Source organism: Phascolarctos cinereus, unplaced genomic scaffold, assembly GCF_003287225.1.
Source record: "Phascolarctos cinereus isolate Bilbo 61053 unplaced genomic scaffold, phaCin_HiC Scaffold_3;HRSCAF=262, whole genome shotgun sequence".
Lineage (NCBI taxonomy): Eukaryota > Metazoa > Chordata > Mammalia > Diprotodontia > Phascolarctidae > Phascolarctos > Phascolarctos cinereus.
This window is the reverse complement of record NW_027555736.1, coordinates 133,678,247-133,700,660: the sequence shown is the minus strand read 5'-3', so window position 1 is coordinate 133,700,660 and position 22,414 is coordinate 133,678,247. Positions and strand designations below refer to the sequence as shown.

The 22,414-nt window shown below is 37.6% G+C and overlaps 1 protein-coding gene across 1 annotated transcript in view; it reads left to right on the top strand.

Moving 5' to 3' along the window:
* The window catches only part of ADAMTS17 (ADAM metallopeptidase with thrombospondin type 1 motif 17), a 485,504-nt gene that overhangs the window by 8,439 nt on the left and 454,651 nt on the right, over window positions 1-22,414 (top strand). The window contains exon 3 of the mRNA XM_020963836.2: window positions 14,501-14,666. Coding sequence (XP_020819495.1) covers window positions 14,501-14,666 — 166 coding nt within the window. The remainder of the gene's footprint in view (window positions 1-14,500; window positions 14,667-22,414) is intronic.

The window sequence follows — 22,414 nt, the reverse complement described above, 5'->3', positions numbered from 1 at the left end:
CAGAATGGTACCGCAGCATTCAGCCCAGGCCAAGTATCCAACACTCTATCCTGAGATGCCACAAAGGACCTTGAAGCCCCAGTGCTCCAAACCTCAAAGATCCAGGGGGAGGCCAACCCTAGGAGTTCCTTCCTTCCATTCTTTCATTCTTTCTTTCAACTCATCCTTCATTTATTCTAGGCAGTCATGTAGTCTTTGTGGAGAATTCATTTTTTTTTCTTTCAGTCTTTGCTTGCAGTTGTCATAGAATTAGATTTGCAATAATTTTTGATACTGATGAGTGCTTTCTTTGATTTACTCACATCTTCAGCTTCAGTCGCTGAATTGAGAATCTGTGCCAGGGCAAAGCTCTGCAGCCCCCTACTGTACTTTTGGGTGGGGTGGTTGGTTAAACTTGGTCTCACCCTTGGTCCCCCAGTTTCTTGAGCTAAACTCCAATTCCTGAAAGAAAGCAGGTTGTGCAGAAAATTGAAGGGAGAATAGGGGCCTAGATAGGAGTTGATGATGTTGTCAGACTCAATTTTCACTTGGTCATCTATTGTTTAATGAATCATTATCATAGAGCGAAATTTTTGTCATAATACTTTATTATTCTTTATAAAAGAGATTTGCCAATAATTCCTTTAGAACTTTATAATATGAAAATATTTATAAAGTAGTAGTGCATGAGCACATTGAGCTGAGTAAAATTTAGTCTTAACATTCTATTATTGTGAAGGCTGGGGGTGGGGAGAGAGGATAGAAAAATCCAGTTAAGTGATGGCTATATCTAAGTAGTTGCCAAGGTTTTTATCACTTTATCCCTTGGCTGTTACAACCTTCTAACTGGTCTCCTGGTCCCTTGTATCTTCTCCTTGGGCCAATCAATCCTACCTATAGTAGTCTTAGAGCACTGATTTCATAATGTGGCTGCCCTGCTCAGAAATCAATAATGCCTCTTTACTGTCCACTCCTTAGCCTAATATTCAAGGTCTTTCACAATTTTACTTCCTCTTAATTTTTTAACCTTATGGCCTACCATTCTTTAACACAAACACTAAAAGCCATCTAAACTGGTGAAATGATTAGTTCTCTTGATCTACACGCTATAATCCACTAATCAGACTAAGATCAGCTTTGTTTTGGACACCAAATTACATTGCTTGCTTTTATTGTTTCCTGTCCACTAAAATCCATCAGCCTTTTTTTCCCCACATGAACTACTGTTAAGCCCCATCTCTTTCATTCTGTACCTGTGCATAAAATGACATTTTGAATTCAGCAAGGAATTAAATAATGAAATGGTACTAAAGAGGATTTTCAAATTTATTACAGGTATTGTGATTTTAAAATTATTTTAGAAATTTCTGTTTAAATAAAAGTGTACCCTGGACAAGAAAACCTATTTAATATATATGCAGGGCTAATATTCTAAAGCTGAAGTAATCCTTGCAAGAAGAAACACATTATTAAAGTAGATATCAGCCTACTTGTAGCATGCTTAAAATGGATGAAATGCCCAGAAGCAAGAGTCAGTGGAAAAGAAATATTCTTGATTGCACTCTGGATTTTTCTCAAATATAGTTTTCTTCTTTAAATGATAAATTCTTATGGAATGAATGTTGCTAAATTTAACTTTATCACTTAATTTTATGTGCCTACTATTGACCTATATTGATTTTTCTTTTTGGCTAGGGAAGGGTGGGAATTCAGACCATGAAAAAATTCCCTCCATCAATGTATATTGGCAACACTTCTTTTTAGTAGACTTAACTAGGTGCCTGGCTCACTAAGAGGTTAAGTGACACTGTGAAAGACCTTAAATACTAGGCTAACAAGTGGACAGTGAAGAGACATCATTGGTTTCTGAGTAGGGCAGCCACATTAAGAAATTAGTGTTCTACGACTACCATAGATAGGATGGACTGGCCTAAGGAGAAGATACTAAGAAGTAGGGACTAGGGGACTGGTTAGAAGGTTGTAGCAGCCAAGGGATAAGGTAATAAAAGCTTTGCCAGCTGCTTAGATATAGTTATTATTTACTTAGTACTTTAAAGTTTGCAAAACACTTTATGTATGTCATCTCATTTTATCCCCACAAGAATCTTGTGAGATAGGTGCTATTATGTCCATGTTACAGATGAGAAACTGAAGTAGGCAATGAGGAAGTGAAAGGAATAAGTATTTATATAGCACGTATTATATGCCAGGCACTGGGCTAAGGGCTTTTTACAAATATTATCTCATTCAATCCTCATGACAACCCTGTGGGGTAGGTGCTATTATTATCTTCATTTTACAGTTAAGGGAACTGAGGCAAACAGAAGTGAAGTGACTTGCCCAAGGTCACACAACTAGTGTTGGAGGCCAAATTTGAATTCGGGTCTTTCTGACTTGAGCAAATAGGTGGCACAGTAAATAGAGCACTGGGCTTGGAATCAGGAAGACTCATCTTCATGAGTTCAAATCCAGCTTCAGACACTAGCTATGTGACCCTGGGTAGCTCACTTACCCCTGTTTGTCTCAGTTGCTCATCGGTAAAGATGAGCTGGAGAAGGAAATGGCAAACTACTCCAGTATCTTTGTCAAGAAAACCCCAAAATAAGGTCACAAAGAGTCGGACATGACTGAAATGACTAAACAACAATGAAACTCCTTGACTAAAACTGTAGAACCATATATTCGAAAGGTCTTGAGGCTTTGAACCTTCAAGGGCCATTGAGAAAATAATAATGGTACCACTGACAAATATAAGAAAGTCTGGAAGGGAAGCTAGTTTGAGAATCATGACAATTAGTTTGGTTTAAGACATTTTGAGTTTGAAGCAATACCATGACAACCAAATGGAAATGTGCAGTAGACAGAGAGAGAGAATTTGAGATTAAGAGCTCTCAGCTCTATACATTTAGATTTAAGAGGCCTCTTTGGAGGTTAGGAGGTCGCCTGGAATCCTTGGAGGGAGCTGAGCAATTATGGTCCTTGTCAAGAATATGTTTAAGTTTGTTTTTTTTTTTTTAAAGTGATGAAGTGCTGTATTGAACCATCTAACACTTCACATTTGATTCCCTTTACAGCATGCATTCGGTAAGCAAATTGTTTTAAGAAAAAAAATGGACTCTAATTGTAGAATAGTTCTTTTTTGCAAAGTAAACTGTTCACCTAGAGATCAAATCCATGACCACTGTTAACATTGTTCTGTAACCAGATATGTGACTGGAGTAGACCATGTAGAATAAGAGCAGAGCTCATCCCTGATTTAGAAAGTGACTCACAGCTTTTTCTCAAAAGAAAGTCATCAGGCCTTGAAGTTCAAAGGTTACTGAAACTTTAATGTGAAGCGGATACATAGAATAGTCTTTCATAGGGTGATATTGATTGTAGTTGTGTAATTTTGCTCCCTTATAGATGCAGGGAGGATAGCATTATACAATTCCAGTAACATGTAAGGCAGAGATTTTGTTACACTGCTCTAAGTGTTTTTTTTTCCTTAAAAATATGAAAAAGTTGGGCTAATGTTAGGTGGTGATGAAATGAAATTTTTACTTACATATTTTTGTCATTAGAGCAAATGGCTGGCACTGTTTCAGGAAGATTGGTGATATTTCTAGTGACAGCACCTGATTTACAGCCTTCTTCTGAACTGGTATAGAAACCCTAAAGTAAGTTCAGGACACAAAGTTAAAAAGCAAATGAACATATAACCTCACAGAAAAACTGTTCTAAAGTGGACTGGTTTCCAACATATTTTATGGATTCTTTTTCCTCTTTTGGAATATTTTAATTCTTTTTAAAATCACTTTTTTTTTAAAAAGGCAAAAATGCAAGCTGTATGAAGCAGCTAGGTTGAGCAGTGGATAGGGTGTTGGAATTAGAATACATGAGTTCAAATCCTTTTCAAAATATTTACTAGCTGTGTGACCCCAGACAAGCTTCTCATAATCTCTGATAACTTTAGTTTATTCATGTGTAAAATGAAAGAGTTAGACTTAATAGCCTTTGAGCTTGCTTCTAGCTCTAAACCTATGATCCTGTAAATGATCATAGTCAAGTAAAACACACACACACACACACACACACACACACACACACACACACACACACACACACACACACACATCGGGAATGTTTGAAAACGTATATCTCAGGCTGTCCCTTGACTTCCCTTGACTCTCCCTCATCTTTGTCCCATAGTGGGTAACATGCTTCATTGTTGGTCTTCTGGAGTAGCGATGGTCATTGTAGAGTTCTTAAGTACTTCAAAATTGTTGTTCTTTACAATGTCATAGTTATCATTTGGAGAGAGACAGAGAGAGAATGAGAACTTGTGGTTCTGTTTACATCACTATCAATTCATGTGTCTTCCCAAATTTCTGAGTCCATCCTTTTCATCATTTCTTATGGTGTAATTACACCCTATTACATTCATACGCTATAATTTGTCTAGCCATTTACCAATCAATGAATACCCCTTTAGTTTCTAATTCCTTGCTGCAACAAAACATGCTGATATAAATATTTTTGTACATATGGATCTATTTTACCTTTCTTTGATCTCTGAGCTATAGTCCTAGTATTGCTGGGTCAATATTATAATTTTTAGTATATTTGCATGGAACAAGCATGAGTGATCTCCATTTTGTCTGTTTTTTTGTTTGTTTGTTTGTAAAGAGTATTTTGTAGTTATATTTGCATAATTCATTTTTGTTTCTTGTTATGTAGACTCTCAAATATTCTGTATATTCTTTAGTTATCCTGATTAGAACTTCTCTTTCTAACTCTTCCTGTTGAGTTTTATTGGTGACATAGAAAAGCTAATTATTTAGGTAGTTTACTTTCTATCTTGATACTTTACTGAAGATATTAGTTTTATTAATTTATTTTTTTAGCATTTTGAAGTTTATCATGTGCTTTCATCACAATAACTCTGTGCATTGGGTAGTAAAAGTACTATCTCCATTTTACAGATGAGGAAACTGGAAGTCAGGGAAGTTGTTTTTACAATTAGTATGTATCAGGGCTGGGATCTGAATACAGTTCTTCTGACCATAAATAACCACCTGTTTTAATCTTATCTCCTGCTGCTGAACATTTTGATGTGTCGTAGTTGGTGGTATAGTAGATTTTCTTTGTAAGTGTGGACAGCTCAATAAATCATATTAGCTATGGATATAGAAATATAAATTATGACTCTTTCCTGAATGGTCTGTACTCTATATGGTGGCAAAAACATGTGATCCCCTACAACAAACAAAATTCGCATGTGTTGATTCATTACCTATGTATTCCAGTTAGGGATTATGTTTATGGATCTAATATGCTGTCTGAGCTGTGACTTAGATACAGGTTGGTAGCAAGTACAGGTAATGGGATGAGGAACCACAATCCAGGAGGCATAGCATGAATGAGACATAGGCAGAAAAGAGGTGTCAGGGCAGCAGTGGGCTTTCCAGCTAGCCGAGCAAATAGAAATCAAGAATTCACATATACTGAAGAACACAGCAAGATAGGAGATGGAAAGTCTATACAGTTAGCAAGCAGACCTTCATGCATTGAAGTAGCAGCTAGTTGAAGTGGGAAGAAAGCAGTCAGCAGCCAGGCAACATACAGAAACGTAGGGAATAGTAATAAGGGACACCAGATGGTGGGTGCACAATACCAGTAGTAAAGAAAGCACTCTAGCTTCTATTGTTCCCCTTTCACCCTGGTGAGAACAAACTTGGCTTTGAGGCCTGCAAATGATAACTGAAAACAGCTGGCTGAGTTTTGAGTGCTGGGGCTGAAAACTGGCACAGGCCTCTAGCAGAGGCATTTTCCTGACATGAGCAAAGAACTTAAAATATATTTCATGTAGAATGAGAGCTATTTCATGGGTTCCTAATGTAATGGAGTCAGGTGTAGTCATTAGAAAAGGCATTGGATCTTGTGAATCCATTCATTCTTTCTGAATACAACAACACTGTGATTTCAAGACACATTCTAGCACAACAGAGAAAGGATTAAAGGTAACATCATTCTCTTTAGACCTGGGATCCATGGATAGATTTCAGGGGATTTGTGAATGTGGATGAAAAAAATTACTTCTTTATTTTCACTATCCTGTAACTGAAGTTTAGAATTTCCTTCAGTTATTTAAAAACAATATGGGAAGGGGATCCATAGGCTTCACTGGATTGCTAAAAGGGTTCATGACACACATACAAAATTAAGAATCCTTGCTTTAGATAAATGGTTATTCTGTATATATGTGTATGTGTATATAGATATGTGTGTGTGTGTGTATATATATATATATATATATATATATATATATATATGTCTATTTATACATCTGTCTGAAGCAAGATCTTTTAAAATGAATGTTGATTTGTCATAGATTCTTTTTAAAAAATGGTTTACTGATGCCTTTTGTCTTTGTATCAAAGTCTTTTCAACACCAATCCTCCATATTGGACTCTTCCATATGACAAAGAAAAATAATAAAGCACCCTAGCATAATTTCATTGCTGATGAGTACTCTGGTTGTAGTGTAAGACTGGAAAAAGAAAAGATTTGCAGTGTAGGAGGTATAGGGTAGCTGTCTTCAAGTACCTAAAGGGCTAGTATTTGTAAGCAGTATTGTACTCATTCTTGTTAGCCCCTGAAGGCAGAATTAGAAGAAATGGGTAAAAGTGGCATGCATTCCTTTTTTAGCTTAACAAAGGGAAAACAAACTTTCTAATCATTAGAGCTGCCCAAGTAGAAGGGTCTGTCTCAAAAGCTAAGGAATTCTTATAAAAAAAAATCTTCAGGTAAAGGCTGACGGCCACTTCTCTGTATTGTCCCAGATGAGATTCTTGTGCAGGTGTGGATTGAACTACATTATCTCAGAAGTTCCTTCAGAATCTGAGATGCTACTGTCATCATGCTAAATTATCCACTCAATGGAAATACCATTTCCACGTAATTGTTGAGTGCCAGGGATAAATTGAAAATAATTAGGTTCATGTTTAATGTGACTAAGCATTCCAACAATTGTGTACTTCACACAATTGCTGCTAGTAATAAAGGCTTTAAAAAGTTTCCCTCAGAGAACAGATATTGAAGCATAGTTCTCCTCTACCCCTAATCTCCCCTACTATCTCAAAGAGGTGGAGTTCTACTAGAATAGAATATTTCATCAATTGGCAGGTGTAATCATAGTATGCTCAAACTCAACATGTCCCCAAGGTATTTTCATTTCCTCTTAAACCCATCCCTTCTTCTAACTTCCTTATTTCTGTCCATAATACAACTATTTACAAGTAACCCTTGATTTTCAGTCTGACTCACTACCTCCCCATCTAATCAATTGCCAACTCTTGTCAGTTCCATCTCCTCAACAGCTCAAGCATCTCTTTCTATACCAAACACACCAACTATTCTTAAATCTTGCATAGGATATTATAATACTGGTCTCCTTACATCCGGCATCTCTCTTACTTAATCCACTCTCCACATAGCTGGTAAATCAATATTCCTGAAGCATAGTTAGCTCCCTTGCTCAAGAAGCTTTCTTGGTCGTCTCCCTGTTACCTCTAGGACAAAAATGCGAATTCCTCTGTTGGTCTTTAAAGACCTCATGATTTGGCTCCAACTCTTCATGCTTGAACCAAACTGGCTTTCTCTCTGTTCCTCATACATGACCCTCAAACATTGTTCTGTGTTTTTGTACAGTCCGATCCCCATTCCATAAAGTCACTTTGTATTTAATTGTATATAGTCTGCATTCATTTAACATGTTGTTAATTCCTTCTCCTCCTCCCAAGCAGGATATAAATTTCTTAAGGGCTGTCTTTTGTATTTGTTTCCCTGCTTCCTAGGACAGTACCTGGCACATAGTAGGTGTTTAATAAATTCTTTTTGATTTATTGTGTTCCAAAATAATCCCCCAGGCTAAATATCATCAATTCCTAAAACTGATTCTCTATAGTAAATTTCAAAACCCCCTTTCACCTTGATTGTACTCTCTAAGATGTTTTCCATGTTTGGCCATTTCTTACTAAAATGTGGTGCCCCAAATGGAGTACTGGAGATGGGTAATCCAACAAGACTTCTCATTTTCTCAATCTGAACATGATGTTTTTATTTTTGTAGAGGAAGGTCGTATCAGTGTGTTTGGATTGTCAAGCCCATTGTTGACTTTGAACTTGCTGTTTGCTAGAAACTCCAGATTATTTTTTTACATGAGCTATCGTTTTCCACCATGTAGTCGCATTTCTGTTGTCCTGTCCTTGCACCATTGATTTTTTTGAACCCAAGTTGAAAACTACATTTATGGCTCTTCAATTTCATCTTGCCTTAGTTCACTGTCATAGCCTTTCAAAGCCTTCTTGGATACTTGTTCTGTCATCCCGTGTGCTTGTTCCCTCCCAGCCACTTAAGGTCTCATGGACTTTGTTGTAGTTTTGAAGGATGATGAGGGTAGTGGTGACAGAAGCCTTGTAGCTTAAGCCTCTCCTGAAGCAATGAGAGTATGGAGCTGGCTGAGGATCAGTCATAAGACCATGTGCTCACTCATAGATAAATTTGAGTGGTGGCAATAGAAGATAACTTTGTCTGTCTCCACACACTTTTGCTTGTCTGACACTGAACCCCTGTAGCCTGAACCCCAGAACTCACCCCTTGCTCGCTCAGACCTTGTTTTGATTCTTGGCCTCTGCATTGCTTCTGCCTATAATGCTATCTCCCACAGCTTTCCCTTTTTGCCCCACTTTGGGTTTTATTACTTGCGCTTGATAACTGGCTTGTTTTTTACTATGATTCTGATCCTCCCTTCCTAGTGACATTATTCTTCTTTTACTCTTCAACCTGTGGAGCATTCATGTATTACCATGGAACCTAGTAAGCAGACCAGTACATTGGCTTTGTATTACTCAACAGAAGTTTGATAAGAATTCCATCTATACCTTTATCCAAGTCATTGACAAAAACACATCGAGGACAGGGCCAAGCATAGATTCCTAGGACATTCCACTCAGAAATCTCCATCTACATTGACATAGATGGATTAATCACTACTCTTTGGATCTATTTCTACAGCTAGTTCTGTAATTACCTGCCTATACTAGATTCTAGTTTGTATCTCATTATCTTGCTCACAAGGGTATTGTAAGAGACTTTGTAGAATATCTTGAATATTATGGCTGTGGCTTTCTCTGATTAACAAGTTTACTAATCCTGACAGAAAATAAAAGAGGTTCATTTGACATAGCCTGTTTTTGATGGATTAATTCTGACTCTTAAGTGATCAGTACTTCCTTTCCTAAGTGCTCACAAACCATTCTTTTATCCATATATTTTAGAATTTTTCTAGATATTAAGGTCAAGCTCACTGGCCTACTATTTGAAGAATCAACCTTCTTCCCATTTTTGAAACCTGATACACTTGCCAGAATCCATGTCTGTGGTATCTTTCTCATGATTTTGCATATTTTCTGTGTAATTTTCCAAAGGTCATGTGTTTTAGTAGTTCTGTCTGGGGTTTGTTACTCCTTCCTCCCGCCTCCTCCAGTATCTTGGAATGTAGTTGGTTTGGAACTTGAGACTTAAATACGTTAAAGTCAGTGAGTTACTCTATTTAAATGAATGTATACTGGGTTTGAAGTCCCTGAAGAACCATTACTAAGGCAAGGTGATGGGGGCTTTGTCCTGAGGTACCATGATTATAAAATAGCTTAGAAAATCTGCACTTACCACTTAGTTTACCAGAATAATTAGTTAAAATAAGAAGGCATCAGATGATAAACTTCTTTGTACCAAGTTTGCATCTTAGGTAAGCTCCATCACATTCTAGTCTTACAGTAATCCATTTCTTCCTTTAGGAGGAATTATCCTCAGATCTCTGCCACCAGAAGTCAACATCTTGGGGTCTTTTACCCAACATAAATGAATGTTTCATAATAAGTTTATTTGAATGTTTCTTTTATGCTACTTGCCTTGGGCTCCATTTGTTAAGATTGCCACCGGTACTAAGTTGCTAGTTGTAGCTCTGAGAACCCATCTCCTATTTTGGTTTTATCCTTTCTTGTTGAAAGGTAGAATCAACAGAAGGTCCTCCTGTTAAGGTAGAGAAAAAAAAAGCAAAGTAAGAGTTAGATTGTCTTACCTCTCTCTGTTGTCTTGTTATCCCATCTGCTCTGAGCAGTGGTCCTATCTTTCTTTGACTTTTCTTTTGCCCCAATAAAACTTTTAAAAAAAGATCCACCTTTTTGTTTTATTTATTTGCTTTAGGCAACTTTTTGAGACATCGAGTTGCAGAGAAGTTGATGACTTGCATTGGTATAGACAATTTCCTCAGCTGAGAGTTCTCTATATCAGTTTATCATAGGCATATTCCTTAAGGCACAATAATATTCTATTACATTTCTGACCCACAATTTGTTTGGCCATTCCTCAGATCAGGAGTGGTGAACAGGCCACCTCGAGGCCACATGTGGCCCTCTAGGTCCTCAAGTGTGGCTGTTTGATGGAATCCAAACTTCACAGAACTTTATTGAATGGGCTGCACTTGAGGACCTAGAGGGCCACATGTGGCCTCAAGGCCACAGGTCCCCACCCATGCCTTAGATAATGGGGGTCTACTTTGTTTCCCCTTCATTATCACCCCCCAAATGGGCTGTTATAAGTATTTTAATGTATATGGGACCTTTCTTTGTATGTTTGATCTCCTTGGGGGGAGGGATTTAGCAGTGAGGTCTCTGGGATAGTATTCACTTCTTCCCACTTCTTGTCACTACCACTTCAGCAACCAGATCCTTCTTACTTGACAGAATTAGGTCCAAAATATCTGTAACCTTCATTACTCCTTCAGCTTTTAAAGAGGGAGATAATTAAGAAGGCAGATCAAGAATTTATCAGTTGCTCCTCTTTTGGCACAGAGTGGCCACTACCAACTACTATCCTATTTCTCTGAGTCACATTTGTGATCTATTTCTAGTACTCATTAGCCATTTCTTTTCCTTCTGGTCAGATGTTCAGAAAGGAGAACATTTCCATGATTATACTAATGCTATTTCTCCTTCTGTTTTTCTTCAATGCCCTCCACCATACTCACCCCTCAGGTTTATGGCTTTTCCTTATAGGAAATGTAAAAAATTGGCAATCCTTTACAAAGTTAGTGTAACATGTTTCTTTTGAATAAGGCATAATGACTGATGTCTGATCAAGAGTGAAATATGCGTATGTGAGTGTGCACATTTAAATATATTTTTTCCTTTTGAAACTGTGTTTTTATTATTATAGGTAATTTCCAGTGAGGAAACTCCCTCTACCAATGCAGATTGGCATCTGCTTTGCAACTTACAGTCTTAGTGTTGCTTTAGGACACTAAGAGGTTAAGTGACTTACTAGGGAAACACAGCTAGTTTGTGTTAGAGATATATCTTGAGTCCAGGTCCTCTTGGCTCTGTGTCCAGCTCTTTATCTACCTGCTGCCTTTGAACAAATGATATCTCATATTGCTGTGTTTATAGTGGACTTATCCATCTGTTATCTGACATTTTTCCTGTTATCTGGCATTACTTCTTCTAGTGCATTGGCTAATTCTTTCCAGAACCCCAATGAAGGCAATCATTTCTCTCTGCTATTTTCTGCTATCTTTGAGATCTCCTGAGGGAATCCAACTTTCAGCCACATTTGTCTCTCACTGTTGATCAAATATCAGATATTATCTGTTTTTTTCTCATCTTTTTATTATCCCATCATCTTTTGTAATTCAGTTCCATTAAAAGACATATTAAGTGCCTATTGTGTGCAAAGTACAGTGTTAGGACTGGTGATCCAAAGACAAAAAATGGGATGATTCCTGTCCTTTAAGATCTTAAATTCTTCTGTACTGATAGACTAACTGATTTTTCAAGAGTTTGCGCATCATTAATGCAACCTCTTTTATAATTCAGGTTGCCTCACCGCTTGTCCCCTCCCCCCAGCCTATAGCAGTCATGTAGCACATAGTGTATATAAGCTTTTAAATTATTCAAACCATTCATCTCCAGTCAGTTAGATTTTTGTTTCTAATATACAACACCCAAATTTTGGACACTTCCCAAGATAATCATTCCAAATGAAAAATAGTGCCCAAAGGACAAGTTTATATTTATAATTATATAATTATCTGAAAATTTTAAATTAGAAATATCTGAAAATTTGAAAACTGTATTATAATGAGGTGGTATAGTTTATACTAGCATCTGGCATTTAGCATGGTGCCTGGTACATAGTAAGTGCTTAATAAATGTTTAGTGATTGATAGCATTTCCTAAAACAAGTTTTGTTTCCTTATGATGTAAATATGAATAGAGGTTTTATGAAGAAATTTCACTACAAGAAAAGGGAGGGATTAGAACCAAAGTAAACTCACAAGGACCATTGTGTAGATCAGGTGATGTTGTAAGCTGCCCATTGGGTTTTTCTTGCCTTACTGGATCCTTTCATGACCATGGGAAGGCTTTCTCTGCCTGCTGTAGATTCTCTATAGATTATTAGGTAGCTAGTGGGTTCACTACCATAGAGTCAATAAGATCTGAGTTTAAATTTGGCCTGAGACACGAACTAGTTTTGTGACTCTGGGCAAATCACTTAACCTCCTCAGTTTCTCCAACTGGATAATAATAGCACCTACTTCCCAGAACTATTGTGAGGATCAAATGAGATAAATTTGTCAAGTACTTAGCATAGTGCCTGGCTCATAGTAGGTGCTTAATAAATGCTTGTTGCTCTCAGTAATCCCATCTGTTTTGCTTCATACCACTGAGTCCTTGTTCTCACCAGACACATCGTTATTTTCACTTCAGTCATCGCTCCTCCTAGCTCTACTATGGTCTTTCATGCTACATTCTCTTCATATATCCTCTACTATCCTTCATTTCTGATACATACCATTTCAGACCTATTTCTAACACATACTTCCGTTCACACCTCTGTGTCTTTTACACAAACAACCCCATGCCACCCCTTTTCACAATTTTCCTTGGCTTTGTTTCCTGACTATTTTGCTCCAAAATTTCTCCCCACTTCCCTTATTCCAAGGCACTTCTGGATCCTCACACTCTTTCTACCAATGCAGATTGGCCCTGGGGAAAGGAGGTCATGTGACTTGCTTGAGGTCACATAGGCAGTATGTATCATAAGCAGGACATGAATTTGGGTCTTCAAGTCTTGTCACCCAGTTCCCTCTCCACTACTTCATATTTCAATAAATAATGATTTGCATTGTTAATATTTGTGAAAACATTTTCTAAGAAACCAAACTTTAGGCTTAATGGTTTTTTATTTCACAGCAGTAATGGAAATTTCATACAATACATGGGAAAGAATGGAGTCAATTGAACATAAGTTGAATATAGACTCATGTGGGTTGATTAATATTATGCATCATCCTGTAATGTCATTTTATTTCTGACAAGAAGAATCTTTTAAAAATGTGATCATTGAGAAGTTCTAAAATTAGCTTCCTCTTCCCTTAGGTGCAAACAAAATCCTGCTACAGTACCCTCTTGCCCCCATTTCTTCCAATCTTCCTGATGTGTATGAGTGAACAAATGAAAGTTGTAACTTCAAAGAAAAGGAGAGAAAAATCTAAGCTTTCAGACAGTTCTATTTGTGCAGTAAAATCTCTCAGTTGTTCTTGGCACAGGTTCTAATGAAATGAAAACCTTGAATCTCTGCTCAGAGGAGAAACACCAGTCTCACCCTCTATCGTGATTAGCTGTAGCTTTTAGGGCTGAGGGTGGTAGGGCACTCTATTCATTTGATTTGCTTCTTTTTTTCCCACAGAGAAGGTTGATACCTTTCTTTTTTAAATAACTTGAAAATGGAGTCAATATCATTTGCTTTGAATGGCTGCCATTCCTGAAGAAATTAGCAGTGTGGCTGAGGAATCTTTATTAACTCTTAAAACGGTGCTGTTTCATCTGATTTAGCCTTGTGATTTGGTGATGGTGGCCTTTTTGGTGATGGAGGCGCCAGGTTTGGAGTTAAGGGGCAAAGAGAGGGGGTGTCCTGGAATAAATCTAAGACTAAACTGTACTTTCCAGGTCAATCTCTTCCAAAGGAATTTTGGGTAGTTAATTTAGAAAAGAGTACCATTTAGCAGTGAAATTGCGGGCTATGAACAAGAGAAGAAAGGAGCAGGTGTAATCTATCTTGAAATGCTGTCAGCAGTATTGAATTTTTTTTAAGTCTTGCTTTGTTGGCAGTTTCACACAAGAGACAACAAAGAGCAGTTACTCTCCTGAAGGGTGGGCAGATTGAAGTGGGGGGGGGAGAGGAGAAGAAAGCACAGGATTCTAGTTCTAACCACCCACAGTTTTTTGTTTTCATTTTTGGTATTGTATGTTAATCATACTTGCCAACCAGCTTTGGAGGGCGAGGTAAGCATGAGATTTCAAAGGAGATGAAAACTCCAAGCATTTAAAAAAGTTGAATGAAGTTTATATGTTGATACTTGGGATGCTACAGTGTGGCAATGATTATGATAAACATCCAAGTTTTTCTTTTGATACAGATTGGGTATATCCAGATTGGAAGAGAACAGATGCTAATCCAACCAGTAAATAATTCCCAGGGCTCATTCAGTGGACGAGAACACTTGGTCAGGCGGAAAAGATCCTCAAACTCTGGTGATCCTGCTAAATCATGGATAACTGAGGAACTCTGCAAAGTTATAACAGGTGGGTTGAGAATTGGCACAATGGTTTAATTTAAGCAAGTACTCTTTTTCTCCCCTGTGCCCAAATAAACAAACAAATCTTGCACATAAACCAAATTCTCTATTTCTTGGTATAGTTCGTGCCCCCCCCAACCCTCACCACTATTCTTACCCTTCTAATGGCTATTCCTTTGCCTGTTGCCCAGATAACTTTACATTAAATTGTGGGTAGATATTGTAACAGATAAGGACAAAGGACTGTATCATGATATTGACCCTTACTCATTAAGAAATCTGTTTAGTAAAGCAAATGGCCAGGTTCTCCCTGATTCTTCTTGGGGGTAGTTCAACTTCTTTAAGTTTTGGCTGTTAGCCTAACTCCTTGTCTCTGTTGGTTAATTAAATTTCCCCTTTCAATTCTCAATTTGCTAGTCTCTATTTTATCTAGTCAACATGGAAATCCTTTGCAATTCACAACCTGCTTTAAAAATTTTGGTTTAGAGTCAGAGGATTTGTGTTCAAATGTTGCCCCTGAAGTTTATTACCTGGTTGACCTTGAGCATGTTATTTATAAAGCAGATGTGGACCTCTAGGTCCTCAAGTGTGGCTCTTTGACTGAATCCAAACTTCACAGTTCAGTTCACATGTGGCCCCAAGGCTATGGGTTCCCCACCCCTGCTCTAGATGATCTCTGAAGTCTTGTATAGCTTTAGATTTGTGATTCTTTTCTGTGTGTATGTTATATGGTTTTAACATCATTGCCGTTGACTAACATATGTCTTGTGTTCTATAATCCTACTTTGTAACAAAACAGAACACAAGCAAAACTGGTGGACACAGGCATTGTATCTGAAAACTGTCAATATTCATAGTTTCTCACTTCCCTACAGAGTAAAAGGAAGTAAGTTTTTTCATTTCTTCTCTGGAACCTATATTGGTTGTTGTGTTTAATGTGATTTCAGCTACCTTTTCATGTTGTTTTCATTGTTTCATTTTAGGGGTATGTGTGTGTGTGTGTGTGTGTGTGTGTGTGTGTGTGTGTGTGTGTGTGTGCACACGTGCATGCATGTATGTGTCTTCTACTGTCTTTCTGTGTCAGTTCAGCTATACTTCTCTGCATTCCTCCTTATTTGTTTCTTTTTATTTCCTTAAAATTTGTCTTGTCATTTCCCAAATGATGGGCATCATTTGTTTTCCACAGCCAGTTTAGAAAATCCATATGCATAATCAAACCCATGGTAACATGAGAGAAATCACAAGAGAAGGTTGCTTCCATTGCCCCTACCCTATCCCTTTCCAGTTAATATAGTTATTAGTGGCCTTTTGGATACAAAGTTCCTGCTTATGTTGTTCAAGCCAGGGGAGTAATACTAATGGATGGGAATTTCAGATATGATTTGTAGTAATTTTGAGTAGGCTCTGGTAATGTCCCTTCAATCATAATATACGTCAGGAAATTGATCATTGACTACTTATGTTTGTGGACAAGCTCAAACCTTTGTTCCCCTTTCTCTTTTCTCCTCATTTCTTCTTTATCCTTTAACCTACTTTTTTTTTAACCCCTTCCCTTCTCCTTGTTGCATAGGGCCTTAGTGAAGCATATTGACCACTACTAAATGTGACCTTAATGGCCCTAAAATACTGCCTAGCAATTTGGCAAGGAAATTTAATTAATCTGATTGGTAAAAATGATTCAATCCCAAGTGTTGGCTTGAGCTCTCAATTTCCCAAATATACTAGCACGGTACTCAATCTTAAAACATACCATTCAACAGTTTTGGTCTATCTTGATGGCTACTGTTGGAATATACTTCAGGCTTTCCAGGGCCCAACTACTTTCCAGGCCTATTAACATAAGAATAAATAGAAACAAATACAAGTATTCAAAAAATATAGTGACATTCCAAAACCATTAAAACACAAACAAAAAGACCTCACCTCTACTCTTTGCTCATTTGGAAAAAGTATTATAGTCTTTATCCTTTTTCTTTCCTTCATATATATATGTATACATATATATATATATATATATGTATACATATATATACATTATATGTGTGTGTGTGTGTGTGTATGTGTATCAGAATCACATAAGATATTGCTTACCTTGTCAATGGGTGAAGGAGGGGAAAGAGGGAGAGAGAATTTAAAACTCAAAATATTTAAAAATGAATGTTAAATTTTTTATATATAACTGGGATATATTTAATGAAAGCAATAAAAATATATTTTAAAAATCATATGAAAACCAAAATCAAGATTTAAATAAGGGAGTTGAGGATCACAGATATTGCTCAAGATAATACTGCTACTTACAGGGTAGAACCAGAACTAGAACCCAGGTGTCCTGACTCGCAGGCAAATGCTTGTTCTATACAATATTTCTTACTAAGACAAATACTTTTTGACTGACATTTTCTGCAACGTGTAAGAGTACATTATAATGTCTTATAACAAGGGGTCACCTAGTAAATATCATCTGATGAAGATTGATATAGCTTCTGTTTACAACAAGATTTACTGTTTTGTAAATTATGTGACTTTGGCTGACCATCTGAGGTTTCTTTTATGTGCTTGCATTTGCCTAACATCGCCCTTTAACCTGTAAGTTTTGGCTCTTAGAAGTTTACCTGCTCTATTTCGATACACCTCTTTTTGCTGTCAAGGAAAGTACTGTGTTTGCTTCGTTAGCCAATGACTCAGAGTGCACTGATTATATGACTCAACTTTTGAATCCGTTTGCTATTTATAAATAAGACATGCTATTCAACACAGCTGCTGCTTGCATAGACAGCTTTCTATCCAAGATTATATTTTTTAGTGCGAAGTACAGCCAATTTTTTTTTTTTGCAATGATAATATTGCTTGGATAATGGATATCCCTTGAGCATTGAGAAATTATGAATTATAAATGAAGAAAGAATTCCAGAGCAAATTAGAACTTTCCTGTTCTTTTTAAATGGGGACTAGACAGTCATAACCTTATTAGCAGTTTTGAAAAATGATTCTTAAGAGAATTCACTTATTCTGGTTACTTTTGTGTTCCTTGAAATCCAAGATTTTTATAAGTTAACTACCTTATAGACTATATGGAAGCAAGGAGATTAAAAATTTCTTTAAATTAATGTGCTTTCTGGGTGTGGTGGTGCATGCCTACAATCCCTGCTTTTGGGGAGGCTGAGCCTGGCAGATCTCTTTAACTCAGAAGTCCTAAGCTGCAGTGGGCTAAGCCAATCAAGTGTCTGTACTAAGTTTGGCAATCGTAAGATAAGTTCTTGGGAGCGAGGAACCACTACATTGCCTAAGAAGGGGTGAACTGGCTTAGATTGGAAAAAAATGTTGAGCAAAGCTCCTGTGTTGACCAGAGTACAATAAGGCTTGTAAGTAACTCTTGTATTTGTTGCCAGGGCAAAATAAGGACACCTGGTCTGGAAAGGAAGGGAAAGGAAAGGGAAGGGAAGGGAAGGGAAGGGAAGGGAAGGGAAGGGAAGGGAAGGGAAGGGAAGGGAAGGGAAGGGAAGGGAAGGGAAGGGAAGGGAAGGAAAGGAAAGGAAAGGAAAGGAAAGGAAAGGAAAGGAAAGGAAAGGAAAGGAAAGGAAAGGAAAGGAAAGGAAAGGAAAGGAAAGGAAAGGAAAGGAAGGGAAGGGAAGGGAAGGGAAGGGAAGGGAAGGGAAGGGAAGGGAAGGGGAAGGGAAGGGAAGGGAAGGGAAGGGAAAGGAAAAGAAAAAAAGAACATGAGAAAAGAGACATATTTGGAAAGTTTAGATCTAGGAGTAATTTAAAAGTCCTGTTGCTTTCTTTGTACTGGAGAAGTCTCAACTAAAACAGCATTTTTCAAAGTTATCAGTGATTTCATAATTGCCAAACCATTAGCTGTTTCTTTATCCGTGTCCCTCTTGACCTCTCTGGAGCATTTGTCACTGCTGATGACTTTATACTTCTGGATATTCTCTCTTCTTTAGGTTTTCACGATGCTACTCTGCCCTGATTCTTCTACCACTTGTTCTCAAAGTCCATCCAGGTCATGTCTGCTACTCATGGGTCTATTCTGATTCCTCTTCTCTTCTTCCCATACTGTCTTGCTTAGTAAGCTCATCAGTTTTCATGGGTTCAGTTATCATCTGTAAGTAGATGATTCCTACATCTATATGCCTCAGTCCTCCATATGCACATGCCTCTAAGACATTTCAGACGAGGTGTATCATAGGCATCTCAAACTCAACATGTTCAAAACAGAGCTTGTTGTTTTCTCCTTCTTCAATCTCCTCTTTCCGAGTTTCTTATTACTGTTGAGGCATCATTGGCTTCCCATTCATCAGACTAGCACCTTTGTTGTCATCCTCAACATCTCATTCTCTCTTACTTCACATATCCAACCCACTGCCAACTCTTATCATTTTCACTTTCACAACATCTAAAGTATATGTTTCCTTCTCTCTACACATACAGCTACCATCCGGCCTCAGACTCATATCACCTCTACCTTGCACATTTATAAGAATTTTCTAATGGGTCTCCTTGCCTCAAGTTCCTCTGTACTCTAATCTATTTTTAATTTCAGTTCCACAGTAATTTTCCTAAACTGTAGGTCTCCCTATATCACCCCTATATTTAATAAAATCCAAAGGCTCCTTGTTACTTCCAAGATTAAACATAAACTCATCTGGCCTTTGAAGCCCTTCACAATCTGTAGCCTTCTTACCTTTTACCCTTGAAGAGCAACTAGTGCTTTTCCATCCAGTTTACCTGGCCTACTTGAAGTTCCTCAAATGAACGCTCTAATTCTGATCTCTCCTGTTTGTTACCCATTCCTGAATGCTCTTGCTCCTCATTTTGGCTCTTAATTTTCCTTGCTCTTTTTTTTAAAGACTCAGCTCAAATCCCATATTCTTGTAGGAAGTCTTTCCTGGAGCCCACAGCTGCTCATGCCTTTGCCTGTAAGATTACCTTTCATCTACCCTAGATATATCTTGTGTATATCTAGTTATTTACATGTTGTCTCCCATGTTGAATGTGAGCTACTTGAAGGAAGAGGCTGGTTTCTTTTTACCTTTTTTGTATTGTAGTGCTTAGAACAGTGCCTTTTACATAAGAAGTACTTAATGTTTGATAACTAACTGACAGAAAAAAAGAATTTCTCTCGAACATTAGAAATTAATAATGGCATGTAATTGGGGTTTAATATGTTTATTGCCTAGAAGGTTCATGTATACTAATAGTATGAAAAAGGGAGTAGAACCTAATGGCTACATTCTGGCCAATCTTACCCCTCATCCCCATCTCCCAAAAGAGCTTATGTTATATACTAGCCTAATATTTGTCAATTATTCTGATGTTTAACAGTGAGAACATACATTGAGACCTGTGTAGAGACTTCTGTTCCTATCTTACATACATGGTGATGGTGTTTAAAATCAGTGGCTGCCAACATTTTCTCAGCCTGGGAAAAGATAAATTGTGCTTGTATTTGCTTAGTTGTTCCTAAGCCTGTTTTATGGAAACCTTCCTTTTGATGTGATAAGAGCCCCTAAGGAGACTATTTGAATAAGTACATAGGTTGAGAATAGAGCTAGAGCATGAGGCAGAGTGTGGTAACAGGGATGCCAAGGGATACACTAATTCCATTTCTGGATTTCTTCTTTCATCTTTTCCTTCTTCCTCTCCATTCCCACATCACAGGAAAAAAACATCTTGGTTCCTTTTGAAGCCACACGAGTCTCAGTTATAATAATATTAGCCCTCTATATTTACACATTCACATGTGAGTAGAAAATATGTAAGAAAATATGAGACCAATCCTCTTATAGCTCAGCTAAGTAATGGTCTAATCGATTTCCTATTTTGTATGCACATTATTTTGCACATAGGGAATTTAAAAGTAGAGATGAATCTATTGCAATTCCCAAAAGGTCCATTTTTAGTGAAATGGCCTGAAATTTATTAATCACAGGCTTTGTTTCTATGATTTCACAAGAAATGCCATTTTTGATTTAGTAATAGTAAAGTCCTAACATCCTGATTCTTGTAGCACAGGTGAGGAACCTGTGGCCTTGAGGCCACATGTGACCCTCTAGGTCCTCAAGTGTGTCCTTTTGACTGAATCCAAAACTTCACTGAACAAATCCTTTTATTAAGGGGATTTGTTCTGTGAGGTTTGTATTCAGTCAAAGGGCTGCACTTGAAGACCTACATGGCCACATGTGGCCTTGAGGCTGCAGGTTGCTCACCTCTGTCCTAAGGCATTTGGTGTCCTTCCTTTATTTATGATGATCTCCCAGAGTAACACTACTTGGTATTACAGTTATTCTTGATTTCCTCAAATGGGATATAGCTGGGGATATATTGGATACATGGGAAATAGCTAGGGTTAACCAGGCTAGATAGGATCTGGCAGTCTTTTGCAGACACTGATTCTAATTTCTTCCTAAGGAAATATGTATTACTTGAGCAGTAGAACATAGTCATATTTTTCTCTAGCAGTCACATGACTGAAAACAGTTATGGGAAGATGGATAGATTCAATGAAAAGGGATAGCTTTGCAGAGAAATTTTCCCTTCTGGACCTATGAGGTTATGTTCTGTGAAGATGTATTTGTAGCAGTCATCTGGGCTTAAATAGAAGAGGCAAGATGACAGTCTTTACAGTAATCTGCTTTATTTTCAGGAACTTACAAACGTGATCATAAAATATCATTTCAGTTGGGAAGTTGGCATAGGAGTATCATGTTATGTTACTTACAGACTCCAGTCCATACTTTTTTTTGTGAAAAAATTATTTTTGAAGCTTATTTTTGAAAATTGTTTTGACTGTTTCCACACTGTGGGAATGCTTTTTATATTTTGAGATATTTACCATGGTTTTATGCCTATTTTACTGGTCTTGATCTCAAACCTCCCCCCCTTTATTATTTTATTTTCATTTTTTTTGGATTAACTGAATTTTCTTGATGCATTTACCACTAACAGTGTGTCTTCAATTAACTATAGAGTTTCTTGGAACTCCCTGTTTGTGGGTTCTTCTAGCTCTATGACCATGGGCAAAGTCATTTAATCTCACTAAATTACAGTTTTTCTCATTTGTAATATGGGGATAATAATGCTTGTACCTATACTGATGGGGTTATTGTGAAGCTCAAATGAGAAAATCTTCATCAATCCTTTTATGAAGGTTAATGTTGGTGGTTATTCATTGGTGCTTGCCGCTATTGCTTGCTGCTGCTGCTCCTAGGGAATAGAGGTCTTAGGACTTGGGAGGTTAGAGAGTTGAGAGATCAGGGTGTTAGGAGGATCATCAGTGTAAATGTTGACATTTCCAAGTATAATAGCAAGGGAGTGAGAAGAGAGGAAGACTGTAAGCCAACTGGCCAAGTTGTTAAGGAAGTTGGGAAAATGTCTTGGAGGGAAGGAGAGTGTGGTATGATTGAATAGCATGGACTTCAGAAAAGAGAAACTGTTGAGTGATGGTGGCAGAGCAAAGATCTGGAAATGTCAATGAGGAGCCAGGATTATGCCATCACCTTCTCTTGGTCCTATGAGTCAAACTGCATGACTGGCCAGCACTGGAAGGACTTTAAGGGATGATTACTTAAAGGATATCTAGGATTCAGTTAGTGGTAGCAGTGTAACAGGAAGAATTGAAGAAGTAGGGGACTTTTTGCGGGGGAGAGGGAACAACAGAATGGGACTTTCAAAGGGCGCAGTGGAAGGGGCAAAGGTGGATAGGATGGGGACTAGGGAGGGACCACATTATTTTATAGATGCACTGTAATT